Below are 16,038 nucleotides of genomic sequence, written 5' to 3'. Positions count from 1 at the left end.
AGGTTTCAGAAGTAGAACTCCCTCAGGAAGCAGCTCGTTGTATGACAGCTCTGAGGTGCAACAGGGGGAGAGGGTGCTGGTGGCGGGACAGAGAACCGGTGTTGTTCAATTCTGTGGAAAAACCAGCTTTGCTCCTGGTTAGTAAATATACATTTTTCTCTGATTAGCACGAAACTAATCAGACTTTTGTGCTATAGCTTTGAGAAACTGTAACCTTGTGATAAGATTTTTACCTTCATCCCATTCCTCTTTAAGAATTATAACAGAAGGTACAAAAACTGCATTTAAATTATCTTCAATCTAACCTTCCTGTTCTGAGTTGTCATTCTTTACAACAGGAGCCAGAGATGTAGAGACATCATAACAGTTTTGTTTTAGAAAGTAATTGCTGTCAAACAGAAGTTACCATTTTATTAATTTTTTTTTAGATTTGAAGAAAGAAACAAATTCCTATGAAGTGATGCACACGTTTCTAAAGATAAACACTCCTATTTTATGTTTTCTGGATTTCGTTTCATACTTACATATGGTGACAAACTATTGCAGTGGAAATTCTCTGGTTTAGCAGGAAAAATTCCCAAAAAATTCACTTTAATACAAAAAGCTGCTTCAGACCAAACCCGCACCCAACATAAACACAGCAGTTTACACGACTCATTAATATTTAGACAGCGGTTCTCCTCAGGCATCAGTCATGTATAAATAAATACTAATGTGTCTCACACCACGACGGGATTTCAGTCTTATTTCCCCCTTTGATACTCTTAAATCAGCGCCGTTTCGTTTTAACTTCAGTGCACCAAAAGCAAACATGTTTTCTTTTTTTTTTTCTTTTTTACTTGTTGACTGTGAGCATATTAATGTCCATGTGCAAAACTTAACTTTGAACTTTCTTTTAGTTGGGTAACTAGTTCCCATTTTTCAACCCATAAAAAACCTTATTTATCAGCAAGGAGCCACAATGACCTTCCTAGATGACTTATAAACAAGCTATAGATGGCTTGTTTATAAGCTGGTTTACATCTCTAAAAGTAGTCTCTCAGTAGTAGAGGACTTTTTCAGCTTAACTATAAAAGGTGAATTAGTCAGAAAGCCACATCAATGGAGACCCACCACAATCTGTAGAAACCTGGAAATGTCTGAAATATTATTTTGAATGTAAACCTGGTTAAAAAAAATATTCAGACTTTATCTTGTATCTGTTGTCCTATGCTTGAATCCCTTCAGCCATCAGTGCATATTCTTCGTCCATCCATCCACCCTCTCAGTGGTCTGTCAAGTCAACCTTCAACCCTTTGACATGAAAAATGTGCAGGAACCATGTACCCTCAAGTTTAATAGTTTAGCCTTTAAGATCTTTATGTTCACATTGTTTATGAGTATCATTGGTGACTTGGCTTCAGGTGTCGGAGAGCACCTGAAATATAAGAACTCTGTTCCGTGTATCTTTTCTTGTGTAGTTTAGATGCCTTTGGATTTCTTTCCCTGCAGGTATCTGGTTAGGCATTGAACTGGACAAGCCAAATGGCAAAAATGACGGCTCAGTGGGAGACGTGAGATACTTCAGCTGCCCTCCAAAACATGGAGTCTTTGCTCCTCCGTCTCGTGTTCAAAGGTGAGAACCTGCACTTTTTTTTGCCACCTGCCTCTTGCTCTTACAAATCTTAAGTTTTCTTCTGTGGTCATTTGCAGAGAAAATAAAATGGACTTAGCCAGAAAAAAAAAATCGAATTATTTAACATTCAGAGCAGATTCAACAATAAATCCCCAAGGCTGCTTTTGATTGCCCTCATATATACGTCTGATGGCACTAATGAGTTCCTTTGACAGTGTCATTTGCGTGGCCGTTGACATATTTGATTTCGCCCTCTGTGCGGTAAATGGTTCTCCTCTGTTCTGGTGATTAACTTGAGTCAGAGTTATCAAACGTGAAGCCTAGAGCCTTCGCTCAGCAAGACTTTTCAATTTAATGTGACACCTTGTAATGAGCCAGATGCCGCAACGTCTGCTTTTAAATGAAGATGACTAATATTTAAAGGAAGACATATTCACACAACAGGTTGTCAGCTAAATTGTATGTTAAAATGTGATGTCTGTGATGCATCTGTTTTAAAACGGCAAATCAGAAGATGATTAAACTGCAGATTAGTTGCAGGGCTTTTTGGTTGTCAAACTACAACAACAAAACAGTCTGGAAGAGTAAGCAGATTGGTTTTGTTATAAAAATCTGAAAAAGTATAGAAACATAAATTTTTCTGTTGTATTTCTATCATCCATTCATCCATCTTTTCTCAACCAGCTAGCCCCTTTGCTATCAATGTAAGACATGTAACGTGTCTCCAAAAGCTTTTCAAGGTGTTCATTTCTGTGGTTGCTGCTTCCCAATTTGAAGATAAATCCTTTTTGCTATACTTAGAACTAGCAGTAACCAGCATTGTACCACTGTTGGTCTTAGTGTGTGTGTTAACACCTAATGGAAAAAGATTAAAATCAGACTCTGGTGGCTGATTGACAGACACTGAAATCAGTTGTCCTTTTTCACTCTTAATTAAATGAGCCAAGATGAAAACTCCTACTTTATTAGTTCATAAAGACAAATATTTTCTCTGCAACTTTTTTGCTAGTAAAATCAGATACAGGTCAGGGATGTGGGAACACTAATCAACCAGCCAGAGATTGCAATCATTCAATTTATCTTTAATTGGTTGTGATCCATAACTCGCATGAAAACAATGAAAAGTCTTTTTTTCCCCTTTTCTTGTATTTAAGTGCACCAAAACTAAAAACTCAAACCAGTTTCAGTCTCTAAAAGCAACAGTTAAAAGCACTTTATTTATTCCAAAAGGAAAGTAAATATTGGCATCACTCGTATCCTCAGTGTCGTTGTGGACGGTCATGCTGTGGGCTGGAAGGCTCTCCAGCAGCAGTCAGTCTTTCATAAACTCTAGAGGCCTCTGATTGAAGACTGTTGCTGTCATGACATGTTAGCTCAATATCCAGGCAGCAGAGAGATTTCATTAACATGTCCTGGATTTCACAATAGGTTGTTGGCAAGCACTGCTAATCCACCTCATTTGCTTTTGCTGCTCCTCTTTAAATCCCGACCTGGCTGCACGGTTTGAAAGCTAAGCAGAGAGATGTTGGAGTCTGTAATTTTAATATGAAACTAAGGCACATCATGTTCAGTCTGATCCAAACTGCTACCTCTTTTAAGGAACCTCCACCACATTTTCTTTTACATGTTCTAGTCTTCAATGGGGAAATATTGTAATCAGTCACTCGGGTGTCAAACAAAACAAGAAAACCATACCAGCCCAAAAATTATTGTTGTCTGGGATGACAAATATTTATTTTCATGCCCAGATAGGGATAATCTGTGATCACTTATTTTCCCAGTGGATTTAAAATTGCTACCTTTATCAAAATACCTGTAATGCATTTTTATGTTTTTATGGACAGCAATCAGAAAATCTGCTTGGGAAAATGTGTGACAAACTGTATAACTACATATTGTTTTGATATTGTTCTGGTATTTTGGCATGTGTACATGTTAATCTTCTTGCATTCAGTATGAAATATCAAACCCTGCAGCTCTGCCCTTATTAAATTTCCCCATGACCCAAATGTTTCCTTTTTACTGTTGTAAACAAATTAAAGCTCCTGGTTTTTATGATTCCAATAAGTTTTGTTTATCAATTAAGATGTGTCTCTAACAGCAAAATTAGAAAACCCATAATTAGTTTGCAGCATCTGTATTTTACACTAAACATATATTACATGATTAATAAGTTCTAAGTATTTTTGCTGAACATGCAGCTGGGCAGCAGCTGTTCAAGGTTTTTGCTTCTCAGCAGACCAGTTTCAAAAATATATATGTATTTTTTAAATAACCTCAGGTTTTTTTTAAAGGTTAATTTAGTGCCGATACAGATGTGCTTCCTTAATTGTAAGGATTTCCAAGGTGGCTGTTTATTAAATCAGTTTGTTCCTGGGAAAATTCTCTGACAGTATTATTCATGGAGTCACTGAGTTACTGGATGGCACATTAGCAGCACAGCGCCTCAAGTGTATAATGGTCATAACTGAATAAAAGCCATTAAAAGGCAGTTGTCATCTATAACGATGTGTGCGTTTGTGAAAGAGTTTATCAGAGCTGATGGACTGTTGCACTTTCATTTCTTTGGATGATTTGTCTCTGTTCATATTTTCCTCTCAGGGTTTTCTTGTTGCTTTTATTTTTATTTTTTTTTAGCACTTCCTTTAGATAGAAGCTGCTTTTTGGGGAGTCAGCTCTTATTTCTCTTTCCTCTTTTGTTTCCTAATTAACCTCAGAATAGAGAGCGTGCATGCTTTCCAGCTGTCTAATGAAGGATTTCACATTCTTCTCCAGAAGCTTGCTTCTCCTCCTTGTTTCTTCTGCTGTAAGCATCTAGTGTGACTTATTAGGAAAGTAGATGCTCCATCCTTTCACAAACACTCTTTGCTATTGTTTCTGTGCTCTTACTGTTGTAATTTCTGAAGCTTATTGTTTCATATCTGTGCTCAGACCTTCCATTTGTCAGGTTTAGATGAGGTTAAGAAAACATTAATATGATTGTTGCAAGGTTGCTACTGGCAACTATTTAACTCGCCTTTATTTAGAGATCTAAAAAATTTATTCTTGCACGATGGTTACTTTAAGACCTCAGAGAGGAGACTAATACTTAATTCCTTTCCTCCCAGGATCCACGGTTCCGTTGACTGCCTTTCAGAGCTCACCACATCACGACTCAGTCATCCAGTCAGTGGTAAGGATTAGACTCAATTATTTGAAAAGTACAGCTACAGACAGAGGTTTTCATGCACTCATCATGGAATGTCATTAATTTGGGGATTTTAAGCGTCCATTAACAGTCTTCTTCTTAAATGATAAAAACTGCAGGGGTTTTCAAAACACAAACCCCGGACAGAAGTTTGAATTTGTTTATTGTTGAAATCCATCCAAGCCTAATTATATACCTACAGTGGACAGGGATGGGAGGTACGTTATACCGAAATGACCCAACTGAATGTATTCAGACCAAATGATAATGACCCTGAATTTTTTAGAAAGGTCTTAAACCACACATTTCTAATAACAGCCTAATTGGTGGTGATTTCAACTTTGTTATGGACACTTATTTAGATAGATCTTCAACTTTGGTAGTGAAATATTCCAAAACATGCAACCCTGTAAAATTATTCACTAAAATTATGAACCTGTTTTATATTTGGCTGGTATTTATCTAACTCTTACGGTAGGGTGATCTTCTTTTATTCCAAAGTATGTAATGTTTATACTAGGATATGTTGTTTCTTAGTTCATGGGAAATTATTTTCTGACAATACCAAGTACCACAGTCCTCAAGCTTTTTGAGAATATGCCCGATCTGAGATGTTGGCGATTTAATCTTCAACGCCTTACAGCAACCAAGTTCTCTGAATATTTGTAAACGCATATAAAGCTTTTTGGAACAATGATGATGATGTTTCTCTTATGTTGTGGGATGCCGTTAGGGTCCATTTTAAAAGCTGTATTGCATCTTTCCAGCCATCTGTCAAAGAAACGCAGTTGAGCAAAGCAATAGAACTAGAAATGCTCAACAACCTTCTCTCTTTCTCTGAAATTGCAACACTTAATTTTGAGTGGATTGAAACTTTAGACTGGAGATATTTGTACATTTCTCTCTGTGAGGCCAGTTCTTAGCATGCATTTCTGTGGAACATCCCTGACTCTTATGACTGGCATGCAGGGACAATTCGTCGCAGCTTCAGCACATCATCAGCCATCGCCACACCAAAGGAGGGGAACAGGAGGAGCCCGGTTTCCAGGTGAGAATCTTTTTAAAACAGTTTTCACACCTTTCTTCCCTGAGCCTTTCAGCTTCATCCTAATCCTCCTGCAACAGTGTCAGAATCAGGAGTTTTGAAATGGCTACGGCATTCTAAAGAGAAGGGCCTGAGGATCAAGCCCTGAGCTCATAAATCACCTGATATTTCTTTTTCTCAACACATATTTTCTCATAAATCTTCCTTGCTGTTTATTCCACTCTATTTTCACAAACAAAACATAAAGAAGTCGCTCTACCCCTCACCGCCGTCGCTGGAGCACCCTGAGTGGGAGCAGTGGAGGACTTCCTGGAAGCATGGCAGGATCCAGTCTGTCGTCCTGCTCTGACGGCCAGGTGCGTCTTCATGTGGGCATGCAGGTCTTCCTGACCAGCGCCAACGAGATGGCGTTCATCCGCTTCTTGGGAGCCACAGACTTTGCCCCGGGGCTCTGGCTGGGGTTGGAGCTTCGAAGCCCAAAGGGGAAGAACGACGGGTCTGTGGGCGGCCACCGCTACTTCACGTGTCGGCCCGGCTATGGCGTGCTGGTCCGGCCCAGCCGCGTCACCTACCGTGGCATCAACGGTTCCCACTTGGTGAATGAGAAAAGCTGAAAACTGGGGGTGGGTTGAATGCAAAGATCTTTGAACTTTTTGCATTCTCTGTGCTGCAGAACTTGGAGCTAAATAAATAACTGCTTATTAGCCTTTAAGGTCTAGAGGCAAAAAGCACTTTATAAAGTTAAAGATAAATTTGTTTTTCATTAATCTCTCTGCACTACTTAATCTGATTGCACTGACAAGCCTGGTTGTTATAGAATAAGATTAGATTGGGTGTTTGCAAAACATCTTTTAAAACAAAGAGCTAATTTTGATCACATCAGCTGGGATTTTATCAAATAATTATGATTTAATTAAGGCTGTTTATGTGTTAATGTGAGTGCATGTCAGTCAGGAGCATATTGAAACAGGAGATTATGCAACAGGGTCATAGTGTATGTGATGTCAAAGTTACTATTGGTTATTATGATTAAAAATGTTTATCTTAATCAGGATACAGCCACATTAACAGCATTTATTCTACAGACTGTTATTTTGCTACAGATAAATGATTCTGTTTGGTGTCAGTTTGCATATTTAACCTGGTTAGGGATGGTTGGTGGTAATACGACTAAAAATATTTTTTATTTGAAATCTCTGCTGTGTAATATATTTTTATGCCCTAATGTGTTGCTAGTATGGGGGTCAGTAGAGTAACCACTGAAAGAAGGGAGTCGAGCCACTTAAAACCGGAAAGTTGACATCAGGAAACCCCATATAGACAAACAATCAGCTGAGGTATTGGGTCATTATTTGGAAGCAGAGCTGACTGTCCTTTATGGCTTAATGGTTCCCAACTCTGATTCTTGATGCACACTGTCCTACATGCTTTCAAAGGAATCAAGCAGGCTGCAAGCCCTTCTGCTCATACAATGCAAGAGCATATTTCTACCAAAACAAAAATTCCTTTAGATGTAACATGCCTTTCCTGCCATTATGTTTGATAATGAATAAACATAGTTAAGAAAACACTTAAGCCCAGAATATATAAGAAATAGTTAAAAACATACAGTGACCACACATTATAAAAAGCACATCTAGGTAAAAGATATTGACATTTCGCCATAATCCCATACAGTCAATAACACTTCAGAGATAGAAGTGTTATTGTAGGAAATATTAGTTTGTCCAGAAATCGAATCCATGTTGTAGAATTTGGTCCACATTGAGTAGTTTTCATCCATTACTAACAAGGCTATAAATGTTCATTTTGACACAATCATATCATACATTTTTGCATAAGAAAAAGTATTTTGTCCACCTTTTGTGGTCTTAACTGTGGTAATCCATATAACAGTACTCGAGTAAAGTATGTTTTTATGGAATAGCATTTAATGGGCCAAAATAATATGGTATGTCTAATTAAAACCGCTTGACACTAGAACTATATAATCATCCACAAGTTACAAGGATATAACCTGATTAGTGTGTCTGGGCAGCTCTTCGGAGAACGAGCCATTGATTGTGCATGTGGAAAACAAGGCCTCTGTTCAGCAAAACACTCAAGGCCCGTCCAATTAGAGCATGCTGGCCACAACGGCAGCAGCAGAATCTCCAGCGGCCTTCCCTCATTGATCTGTTTTGGTCAGGCCCCAGGTGATTGAAAAGCTGAAGCCAAGGTTGTCTGAAATGTCTGCAACAGATGAATGGTAGAAAAAAAAACAATAACGGTCTATCTAAAGTTGAAACATTTCCATCTACACTCAGAAGAGCTTCTCCTTTATATTAAAGCCACCTTTGATGTTTTCTCTTTTCACATCTTCTTTGTTCACCTGTAGTTTGTTGGATGGGAATTTCTGCACTAATGAAAAGTCTTCACTGGGTGTGACAGAAGTGGTTCAGTCTTATGATTTTACATGTTAAAACCTTTAAATAAAATAAGTCTTTCATCATGTCTTTTGGGCTTTCAATTTCTTTCCACAGAAAACGAGCTGTTCAATTCCTGCAGGTTGCAGGTTTCTTCGGTCTGTGCTGGAAAACCCCCCGATGGAACCAGCGTTCGCAAATTTGCCGTTGAATAGGAATGACATGCCATATTATGCCATGATTGTGGAGCAAATTGAGGTTTGATTGCTTGCTGTAAATTGTTTTCTATGCTTATTGTTTATCTCTATAGTCCTAAACAGAGGAGAGGGTTCAGCAGAGGCAGAGTTTACTCCAAAGTACTGAGATGGATTTGTAGGTGAAAAACTAAATTCATATTATGATTGAAAACAGTGAGTAGAACCATTACTGATGCAACATCTTGTTGGGTAAATTTATGTCTATCGGTCTCTCGTAGCGTTCTGTTGGACCTGTGATCCATCCTTAACTTTGCTTCTGTTCATTCAGGTTTTCAGGCGCTCCTTTAAATTACCACTAAAGTCATCCATCATGGTTGTCTCTTGGTGTCTGTCTATAAGTTATCCCTAAGGTTGTGCATCCAACCTTTTAGTTTATTATTTGGAGAAGTGGTTCTGAAAAGAAATGAGGAACACATGTTCATGCTGTGTGGCAATATTACTTTTAGCAGAAGTGCCTATGAAAACAAGTTGTAGATGTAAAATCAAGCAGGAGACCTGCAGCTGATGAGAAATTCAGCGAGGGTTCAGACGTCACGCAGAGAAGCTGCGTGCAGGAAGAGAGTCTTTGAAATCATGAAGTAGCTTTCTGTAGCAATCTGGCCCTGTGCTGCTTAATTGTGCCTACCCACATCCTCCACTTTCTTATTATAGATTTATGTAATGAGCCCAATTGTTTGTCTTTGTTCAGATGTGTTCTAAAAGATTTATTGAGCATTTCTTCGCTATCTTGTCCTGCTTAGATTATATTTCTGGAACCTCTGCATTGATCTTTTGTAGCAGTTTCCTCGTTTGAAACTATAATCCTGGTAATCAAGACCAGAATCTCATCCAGGTTTTCTAATTCAAACATCGGGTGGCAGATACGGTGAGGAGGGATTTCTGTATCAGAAACCAACTGATGCATGTTTAAGGGACAGTTTACTGGTTTCTGAAGGAAAACATGCTTTCGTTCTTTCGATTCATGTCGTCTTTGAGCAATTTAACCCTTAGAAACTGAAAAATGTTAACATGAAACAAAAACCAGCTGAGCATTGTTGTGCATGAACACAGCTCCTTTAGGAGACTGACTCATGCCTCGCTTTCATCTTTAAATATCTTCTGTTGAGCTGCGAGAAGCTGGATCTTCTCCAGTCCTGATGATGTCTTTTGAGCCAGTTAGCTGTTTGCCCTTTCTCTTGGTTCCAGAAAGTTCTTATCTGCTGGACGTTTTGTTCTGAGCGCTCGGCTAATTTGGTGCTACTAGTGAAAATTTTGCCTTCAGTTTGGTCCGTTCAAAGGTTTTGCTGGAATTTGAGGTTTTGCGACGATTTGTTTACTTTGGGATGGATTGTGTTCGGTTTTAGTCAACAAAACATTTGTGACTCATGAAACATCCAGACTATCCAAAGACAGCATGTAAGTAAACAAGTTTACGAGAAGGTCACAATTCCTGAGATGAAATGCTTAATGCTGGTTGATGGGACCCTCCAGTTATTGGCACTCTTTGCAAAAATATGTTTATAAAAAAAAAAGAATCAAATTTTTACAGCAGGAAAATTCCACAACTAAAAATGTAATTCAGGTAAATTTATTTTCTGGAGGAGAAAAATATAATAGTATTTTACAAATTCACTGGTGTATATTAATTAGTCTTGAGACACGTGGGGGGAAAAAAGTCTAAAGTATAAAACTCTTGACAGTTGTGATTAGAATTTAAAAAGCTGCAATTCGGAGTTATTTTTATTACCAATAACTCATGAGAAGCTAGATTTTTCTAAACTTTACAGTGCTACTATCTCCTGCAAAGCTTTTAAGACAACTTTATCAATAAATTGCTTTGCTTATTTTGAGAAAATTTAATTAGTATCGAATTAGACATGTTACTTTATGTACAACTATGGTTCAAAGGAAGAAATTTTCACTTCTCTGTTCAAATTTGAGATTTAGACACTTAAAAAATATTTTCTACATAAATATTTGTGTGAAGTAGCAAAGGTTTAGCTTTTTATCAGCTGAATTTGATGAAATAACTTTCTCTGGATGGAAGCACTTAGTGCTGTCTGCCCAACAGGAGACAAATGATCAGTGAGTTCAAACTATTTGGTGTGATGGAGAGAAAAATGAGCTCAGCTGAGGAATCCAGTTTGCTGTTTCCAGATAAATACAAACCGGCAGCTGCACAAGCCTTTGTTCGTGTTTACAATACACAGATAATCCTGTTGGGTCTCCATTCACCTCGCCTGGTTTATGTACTATAATGACCAGCTCGCTGTGCGTAATCCTGTTTATTACATATCTAAATTACCGAAATGAGCTGCTGTACTTCCCTTTATTAGCTACGCCAGCCGTTACTGTAGCTTTCTCCTTCACCGGTTTATAATGTAACCTGGAGATCAGACCAGAATATTCAATTGGATAATAACTAGTGCTTCACCTTCATCACCACTGCTCCTCCTCTCCCGCAGTTCTGCAGTGCTTTGCATGTTTATTACGGAGATGCTGCTCGAGGCTTCAGCTGAGGAGAGCAGCGGCTCTGTCTGAACAGTTTCTATGGGATGATCAAACAGTCTTTAGTGTCTGCGTGGGGCTGTCAGGAAGTGTTTCCTGTTGAGGATTGCTTGTCTTTACATTCCTGATTAGAAGCAGGTGAAAACGGCTCCAGTTTGTTGTCCTGAAGTAACGTTCTTGGGTTTCAGCTCACCCTCTTGAAGCTAAGGTCGGAATGAATGTCAATGAAAGCCAGTCTGGCATCTTTATAAGCGAAGCTTTCTCCTGAGCGTCTGGAGAGACCTGCACTCTTCTTGCCCTTTTGTTCTCTCATTTTCAGCTCCGCTGTGCTCCAAAAGATGCCGGCTCTGCTTGTGGAGCAGCTCAGTACGGAGAAATTGTCATATTGAGTAAAATTCATGTCACTGCGAAAACAACCAAAGGCGAACAATGATAATTTAATCACTTACAGCCAGATACAAACTGAAGATTGATAGTGTGAGCAGGGGTGAGGACGACATTCACAAGGTTGTGTATTGATGGGTTATGGAGTCAGACGGAAATGCAATGTTGTTAGATCAGAACGGTAAGGAGACTTAACTTTTGTGTTACAAAATTGTAAATACTTAAAGCACTCACAAAACTCTGAGCTAAATCCTGGTTTGATTGGAAGGTGCCAATTAAGTGATTATCAGTGAGAGCAGCTCTAAAAACACTAGTGTGATTGGAGGCTTTCTGGTTGTCAAGATGGAGGGACATCAACAATGGTGCCCATTACAAATAGGCCTGTTGTGGTAACAAATTTTGCTGGCTGATTGTCCCAGAAATGTTTGATCAACAATAATATTTTATTAAAACAATTTTCAAGTAACATAATAGTAATGGAAAAATATTGCAACTTTGCCCTCTCAAAACTTTGAATTTCTAAGGAACATGTAACACAGGAACTGGTTTAGGGACATTTTAAATATAAAAAATAAATAAAACGACATATAAGATGGATACTGGACAGGGTCTTTACCAGACTATACTGTTTAGTCGTTTTATGGTATGATATATTCCAGAAAGCTGTCCTGATGTAAGCCGATGCTTGGAGAAATACTAGAAAGGAACAAAACCTTAAACTTTGATCTTTAAAGAATATGGCAGTGTGATTTGGCACATCATGAAATAGAAAACACTTTCCACCATCTGTAGAGCATGATGGAGGAATGATGGTTTGTGCAATGTGCAGTCACAAACCACCATGACTAAAGTATTTTGAGAAATGAGTCAACAGGATAATGATCCCAACTACAACAAATCTACAGCAGATTGACTGGAAAAAATAGATTAGACCTTGAGCTTTGTTAGGAAGCAGTGGTTCTACAGACCCACTGCTCTAAATGTTGAACTTGATCCAACATGCAGTGACATGCTGCAGCCTGCAAGTCAGCTGATGATGTGGCAGCAGGGAAGCATGCAGGGTTGTAGTGAAAATAAACCAAAAAGTATCAGAATGAGGTGAAATGAAATCATTTATTGCTGCTGATTGCAGATTCACCGAAACCTGAATCATGACTGAAGCTTCAAATACAAGTGGACAAACAAAGCTCTGCATATATTTTAAAATTTCATTCACACAATAAATATGAATAGTTAATGTAATGACTAAAATAAGTCATGGATGAAAAGGAGTGTAAACGTGTATCTTTCCCCTTTGGCGATGGGATGAATGAATCCGTCTAAAATGTGCACAATCCTCTACAGGCTCGGTTCTGGTCTGCAGGTGAACCAAATTCAACCAGTACCTCTGGGGCCATTTACTGTTAAAGACTTATAAAGACCTGAAACAAAAGCTGCAAGTAAATGTAATCATTATATAGTAATTTATTAATTTTGGCGGATGTTTTTTTTTTCTTTTTCTGAAGGGCAATGTACAGCTTTTACCAGAGCCATAGTACAATACTTTATAATTATACAACATTTACATGTGCATTTGGGTTTTATACATCAAACGACGGGTGAGCCGTGAAAAGAGGAACACGGAGTGAACGTGGTTCAACACAGGCACAGGAGACAAAGCAAAATAACTGATTAGCCAATAGAAAACTATAAATACAGAGTGTGGTAACAGCTCATGGACTGACCAAATATCATCAAAGCAAAGGCTTCAAAAAATAGTCATTCGCCTCAATAACCAAACAGAACAGACTCGTTAACGATGGGAGCAAAAAACCAAGTTTTCACACATTTATATTCCACAACAGCCATCCTAGGATAGAAAAAAGGGATAAAATATACAAATTAGAGATGGAAATCAAAGTACAAGATCAATCCAACAATAACAATGGTTTCTATATGTAGAGGGAAAAGAAATATTTAACGGAGTAAACGGTCTTTAGATGTGCCTTCAATCTTTAAGATTCACCTTAAACAACAAACAGTTCAATTGTAACCTGAGTTACATTTTTTTGGGATTGTTTTTTGCTCTGTACTGATAAAAATATATGAAAGCAGATAAAAAAAAAAAGTTGGATTTGAAGAGGCGTTCATCAATAATTTATACTGCCACTTCCAAATAATAAATAAATGAATTTATAAATAAACAAGCAGGCAAGCAAAACATCTACACTTTTTTTTTTTTTTTAAATCCTCCAGTTTTTCCCCCCAGTATAAATTTGTCTGGTAATCCAGTGTCTGACTTTTGAAAAATAGTCGAAGTTCTGTACCGCGCCGTGGTTCTGGTTCTGTAGTGGAGTGGTAGCAGTGGGCCAACAGCACTCGAGTCAATCAAGCTGTCTGGTAAAATAAAATCATTTTTCTCCCTCAGGTCCTTCTAGCCACAAACATACAGGAAGTCAAACTTTCTTTCTCGGTTTACTCACAACGATGAAAAAATACATTTTTGAGACTTAAAATTCTTTTACTCTGTATTTTCTTCTTTGTCCACCTCTCAAAGCTTTTTTATGTGCTTCAGGTCTCCAGGGGGCTTGGGGTGGGGCGTGTCCGGTAAAAGACCCATTTCAGAGAGAGGTTCTGCCTCAACATGAAGAACCAAAACTAAGAGACTTTCTGGGCTAAAGCACGGTGGCGTTATGGCCCTCCATCCTGGGCAGCCTTGTGTCCTGCACTGTCCCCATAGTAACAAGCAGCGGCCGGTTGTCCTCTGACATACCCGCACGGCCCAGGGTCATCGGAGTGGGCATGGATGGCCCTCTCTGGTGGGCTGCTGAGCTCATGGAGGTGCCTTGCTGGGGCATAGGGGGGTTGGCGTCCAGCGGCAGGCCTGGATCCTGGTAGCCATACCCAATGTTCCCACAGGGGAACCTCCTCAGTCGGTACAGGGGTGCTGGGGGCAAAGCCGTTGAATCTAAGAGCAGAGGTGACTGGGCAGCAGGAGGAGGCGGGGGAGGCAGCAGTGGCCTGCAGAGACCCTGCTGCTGCTGGTGGTGCAGCAGCTGCAGCTGGTGTTGCTGCTGGAGCTGATGCTGAAACTGCTTGTGCTGGTGCTGGAGACCCAGCGAGCCCGCCACTTCAGCCACTGTCCGGCCCACATGCTCCTGCCCCTCGCCGGGCACCCTGCCGGCGCTGCCCCCCGGCCCTCCCACCCCTCCCTGCCGCTGCTGCTGCTTCCTCTGCTGCTGCAGGAACCACGAGCCGTACGTGGGATTCCACAGACTGGTGTTTTTCCCACCGTGGCCGTCCTTCTCCTGCGGGTGACCCTGGGTAAAAGCCAGGTTTATGTGCCCTCCCTCCGAGCTCGGCTGGGCTGCGGGGTGAGGTCCCTTGGCAGTGAGAGTGGACGGGGCAGCAGAGGTGACCGTGTTGGTCACAGAGGTCTGCATGTGGGGCTGGTGAATGCACGGCTGGGACAGAGCCGGCGACGGTGCTTTGGCCTCCGCTGCTGCGCTGGTGAGGACCACATGCTCCCCTCTCCTGTCCTCTGTGGGATAGGATGGGGGCAGCTGCAAAGCCTCCCCATCAGGCACCTGGGCATTCAGCAGAACTGTTGGCACTGCGGGGTCCTCCGGGTGCACGGGTACTTGTTCCTCCTCCTCAGGAACGGGCCCATACTCGACAGGCAGAGCCATGGTCACCACATCAGGGTCCTGAAACGAGGTTTACATCACATAAAAATCCTGTTTCATTTGTTTATTATTCATATTTTCATGTTCGCTACATGAGGGTAAAAGACTTTGAGTGCAGCTGTGCTTCATTATTATTCATCAGTCTCTCAGATGAATAAAGAAACTCTGGCAGAAAACACTGGCACATGTTCCTAAATCTGCGGTAATGGACTGGATCATTCAGCTATTTTTGGTTGAGGACCCATATTTACCTTCAAGTGTCTTCGTAACACTGACTGACATCCTGCTGCCAAAAGTATTCACTAGTCTGCATATAAAACACCCACAACATGCACTATTCCAGGAAAGCTTTTTGGAAGCCTTAGGAGTGTTTGTTTTTCTGGGAATTTTTCAAGAAGCACATTTCTGAGGTCAAACACCGATGTTGGTCTTGAAGACCTGTGTTCAAGTCTTCATTTAATTTAGCCCAAAGATATTTGCTAGTTTGAGGTCAGGAATCTTTGCAGGATGACGTTTGAGCTATTGTGTCCACTGACCCTGCTGTGTGACTCCACATGTCCTTCATTTTTGTTGCTTTCCTCATTACAGTAACTGTGAACTGTGCAATATTTAGCATTAAGCACATTTCTAGACTTTGCACTGATTGCCTCCAATCACAGTGCCACCCTGGAAAACACTGAGCTCCTGACAGCGACTGTAGAATCGATCTGCTTGACTTGGAGCTGGGCTTGTAGTCGTAGAAGTGATGGAAAAACATGATGATTGTTGAGATGTCAAGTGAGTGCATCTCTGTTAAACGTTTTGTGGTCTCCAGTCCTCTGGAACTACAGCTCTGTAGGCTAGAGTTGTTTTTTGCCTCTTTAAAACATTAGACTCAAATTAACTGTAAATAAAATTTTCTGTGCATCTGAACAGATGAAAGAATCATCAGAAATGTTCTAATTACACAAATGAAACTTCTACTACTATTTACAACTAATGTAATAATCCAAC

At 39.9% G+C, this 16,038-nt stretch overlaps 2 protein-coding genes across 7 annotated transcripts in view; one reads left to right on the top strand and one right to left on the bottom strand.

Annotated features, from left to right (window-relative positions):
- The window catches only part of LOC116708719 (CAP-Gly domain-containing linker protein 4), a 29,598-nt gene extending 21,256 nt beyond the window's left edge, over positions 1-8,342 (top strand). For all 5 annotated transcript variants that reach the window (XM_032546690.1, XM_032546692.1, XM_032546689.1 and 2 more), the window contains 5 exons: positions 3-137; positions 1,492-1,615; positions 4,723-4,787; positions 5,772-5,850; positions 6,095-8,342. In XM_032546690.1, the coding sequence (XP_032402581.1) occupies positions 3-137; positions 1,492-1,615; positions 4,723-4,787; positions 5,772-5,850; positions 6,095-6,461 (770 nt within the window). In that variant the 3' untranslated portion in view covers positions 6,462-8,342. The remainder of the gene's footprint in view (positions 1-2; positions 138-1,491; positions 1,616-4,722; positions 4,788-5,771; positions 5,851-6,094) is intronic.
- A 4,481-nt stretch (positions 8,343-12,823) lies between these two features.
- The window catches only part of alk (ALK receptor tyrosine kinase), a 430,726-nt gene continuing 427,511 nt past the window's right edge, over positions 12,824-16,038 (bottom strand). For both annotated transcript variants that reach the window (XM_032546829.1, XM_032546830.1), the window contains exon 29: positions 12,824-15,066. In XM_032546829.1, the coding sequence (XP_032402720.1) occupies positions 14,035-15,066 (1,032 nt within the window). In that variant the 3' untranslated portion in view covers positions 12,824-14,034. The remainder of the gene's footprint in view (positions 15,067-16,038) is intronic.

Source organism: Xiphophorus hellerii, chromosome 19 (genome assembly GCF_003331165.1).
Source record: "Xiphophorus hellerii strain 12219 chromosome 19, Xiphophorus_hellerii-4.1, whole genome shotgun sequence".
NCBI lineage: Eukaryota > Metazoa > Chordata > Actinopteri > Cyprinodontiformes > Poeciliidae > Xiphophorus > Xiphophorus hellerii.
The sequence above is the reverse complement of the archived record's forward strand: the minus strand, read 5'-3'. Positions and strand labels throughout refer to the sequence as shown.